This window comes from Blennius ocellaris (genome assembly GCF_963422515.1).
Source record: "Blennius ocellaris genome assembly, chromosome: 23".
NCBI classification, from domain to species: Eukaryota; Metazoa; Chordata; class Actinopteri; order Blenniiformes; family Blenniidae; genus Blennius; species Blennius ocellaris.
Genome location: NC_137672.1, coordinates 15,566,240 through 15,569,652, shown reverse-complemented (window position 1 = coordinate 15,569,652; position 3,413 = coordinate 15,566,240). Strand labels below are relative to the sequence as shown.

The 3,413-nt window shown below is 44.8% G+C and overlaps 1 protein-coding gene across 1 annotated transcript; it reads right to left on the bottom strand.

Annotated features, from left to right (window-relative positions):
- Positions 1-1,744: 1,744 nt before the first annotated feature.
- On the bottom strand, positions 1,745-2,719 carry ufsp1 (UFM1-specific peptidase 1). The gene has a single exon (XM_080518743.1). The coding sequence runs from the start codon at positions 2,581-2,583 to the stop codon at positions 2,104-2,106; it is 480 nt and encodes a 159-aa protein (XP_080374869.1). The 5' UTR covers positions 2,584-2,719; the 3' UTR covers positions 1,745-2,103.
- Positions 2,720-3,413: the final 694 nt, after the last annotated feature.

Here is a 3,413-nt window from a genome sequence, read left to right as displayed (position 1 = left end):
ATGACAGTGCAGAAAACATGAAAAAAATAACTGATAGTTATATACATTTAAAGAACATGTAAGCATGCAATCAAAGCAGTGAAATAAGGAAATGTAAGAGTTAAAAAGACTACAAATATTTGTATATATTTCTCTTTTCCCAGTATGAAGGCCTGGAAGCAAACCCCGACACCATCTCTTCATTCCCGAGGCAGAGCCCACAGAAAACGACACACAATACCACAATCATTAACCGCATTATCCCGTCAACCGTTGAGAATAACATTCAAGTCTGTTTTGTGAGCGAAAGCCAGAGAAACAACATGCAGACTTCACACAGCGTTGTACACCTCAACAAATTTTCTAAGCCTTATAATAACCATTCATGTGTATCATTTAAGTGATAAGTGCATCCGCAAGCAGACGCAACAGAAAGCATCTTCACGAGAAGGAAATAACCTTCTCCCAGATCCTCCAGCTGTTTGAGGATGCTCCTGCTCTACACATTTAGCCTGTCCTCGTCTCTGCTGACGGCGTCCCTCTTGGCGAGCGCGACAGTGTCCGACAACTTCAAAGGCTGCAGCCATTTCGTCTACATGGAGACCCCCCCCCCCCCTCCCGCAGGGATCACAGGGACAGGTCTGAGAAAGATCTGCCAGACGTACGCTAATAAAACGTGCTATGCCACGCTGTATGACAGTGGCCACCGTCTCCCCCTCTACTCAGCCTACGTCTTTCAGAAGTCTGATGGGAAAAGGAGAATGGACACACCCGGGATGTATGAGCCGCAGGTAGAGAGCATAATATGTGGTTTCCATATTTAAATGACAACAAACAGAGAGAGCCACTTTTCCTCAGCACAGCTTACTGCTTATTGACTTTAAAAGCAAAAAAAAAAAACCCAACAAAAAACCAAAACAAACAAACTGTTGCGCACACACTTCTCTTATTGAATATTGTCCATGTGTGGTGTGAGGACGCTCTGAAGCTGCCACCGAAGTGTCTGTAAATCAATACAGAACAAGAGTGCTTCAAGCACAACAGAACTGTAGACCCGGCTACCATTACTGGTCAGATTTTTCTTTTAAAAAAAGATGGCGAATGTAAATTAGATACATCTTGCATTGCGAACTGTGCATACATGTATGCAAAGCCATCTTGTCTGTTTTGCAGAAATGAATTTATTTACGAAGCTGTGTTTCTAACTATTTTCCATTTTTAATCATATAAGCAGACAACTAATGTTGTCTGTCGTGTTTTATCTAATAGAGTAGCTTTGCACATTCAAGTAATTTGTTTTAGAATGGCTCGATCTGTCATATCCTACCGACATGATACCGGTACTTCTTAATATACATGGTTAATGCATCATCAAATTGCTAAATCTGGATTAATTTACATTACTTTCAAGTGTTTTCATGATTTTTCCTTTGGTTTATTAATGTATCACCCCCCCCCCCCCCCACCCCCTATTTTATGTTTGACTAAGAATTGATCTAATTTGTTGGTAAATATTTTTTTCTAAAATGTTGGGAAAACTGTGGAAGCAGAGAAACTCCTTTTCCTCCACTGCGGTGAAAATAATTGTGTGAATGCTAAAAAGGCAGTCATATATTTTTGATCCAATTTTTTTTTATTCTATATCATTATTATAATGATCAAAACACACTGACATTTTCTTGTGGAAATGCAAAGTGTCCAGTTAGATTCGATTTTTATTTGTCTCATACACATAGTATTGCAGTGAAATGCAGCTCGTGTGAATGATTACATTCGTTGGTGAGAACGTTTACTTTTATGTTGCATTTGCATTGTACTTGTATATGGGTATGGGTATTTGGATCGATCCGCCCACCACTGGCAGAAAGTCTCCACCTCTGACTCTGGTTGTGCAGGTTTCTTTTGTTTTTCTTCCTAATTGCACTGTCGTCTGTGCATGCTCATGTGGAATTGTTGGGTAGTTTCTCCTTAAAAGTGCCTTGAAATTACTGCTGAATTGAATTTATGTTATCCACTCAAGATCACATTTGGCTGAACGTGAGCTTGAACACAACCAATATATATATTTTTTATATTCTATTGACTTTAACCACTGGATGGCGCTACAGCTACAGCAGGTTTCCATCATTTGTCCTTCTTGGCCGTCTGGGGCATGCACAGGTTATAGAAGGAGTCCTGATCCAGAGACGAGACCCTCCTCCAGGCCACCCAGCCCCGCCCCTGCAGCTCCGCTCGGTCCGGCGGACCTCCATAGTAGTGCGGGTCAACGACCAGCAGGTAGCTGCCCCCGGCCCCGGTGCACACCCCCACGATCCCTTTCGAGGAGTTGTCCCGGTCCCCTCCCATCATGACGGGGGACCCGTGCACGTGGAAGTGTTCGTGCAGCTCCTCCGCGGCCACGCGCTCCAGCTCCGCGCCCCCGCCCCTCACGTGCACCACTTTACAGGGCACGTCGTGGATGAAGTCCAGCACCAGGGAGGCTTCGAACGTCCCGATCCAGCCCCTGGAGCCGCGGAACGAGTCCGGCTTGTCCTGCATGGTGACCAGGGCCCGCTGGATGTGCGCGAGGCTCGGCGCGGGGCCGTGCCGGGGAAATCCGTTCATGCGGAGCCAGGAGGACAACGTCTGGACGGTGCGATACCCGCATCCCCAGCCCCGGTCGTCCTGCCCGTCGCAGCCGTAGTGAAAGTACAAATAATCTCCTCTGATCACGGAACATTTCACGGGATGAGGAAGCGGGTCTGGGAGACCACAGTGTGCGTTCTTTAATAATAAACTTTGTCTTTCGTGAGGAATCTCCCCGTTCGCCGATCCTCCTTCTAACCAGTCAAACCCCCGATCACACTCCTCTCCCTCCATTCTCACACTCTATCTTTCATTTAAAAAAGCCTGATGACACAAAACTCAAGTTTAAAGAAGTTCATCGTATCTACTCACGCGTCAATAAACGGGTGCAGCAACAATAACAGTCCTGACGGCACACCTGCAGTGATTATTAGTTCCGCTCTCGCAACGCCGCCCCCTGCTGTGCTGGAGTAGAAATACACGAGGAAGAGATGGATGGATGGACAAACAAATAAATGCAATACTTTTGTTATTGATCCCATTTTTTACGAGCTGTATTCTATGTTCCTAAAAGGCTAATTCCTCTCAGGTATTGTTTAAAAACTGGTCTAAGTCTATGACAGTGAGCGACCCAAGGTGATTCCCTTCACCTCACAGGAGTGGCATGTCAAGATTCGACAGCATTATTATTGCACAGGTGTATCTGAGGTTGCCAGTACGTACGTCTCACCGGCCAACGTGTAACCACACCAGCTGAAAATGTAAATGAAAAATGGATACAGCAATAAGTTAAATAAGTAATTAGAACATTATAAAATGTTGCACACATTTTTTTTTTAGGTTGTTATATTGTCTTATGGCAAGTTGGA

Coding starts and splice junctions, on each gene's coding strand:
- ufsp1 (XM_080518743.1), bottom strand. CDS start 2,583: ATGAACGGATTTCCCCGGCACGGCCCCGCGCCGAGCCTCGCGCACATC.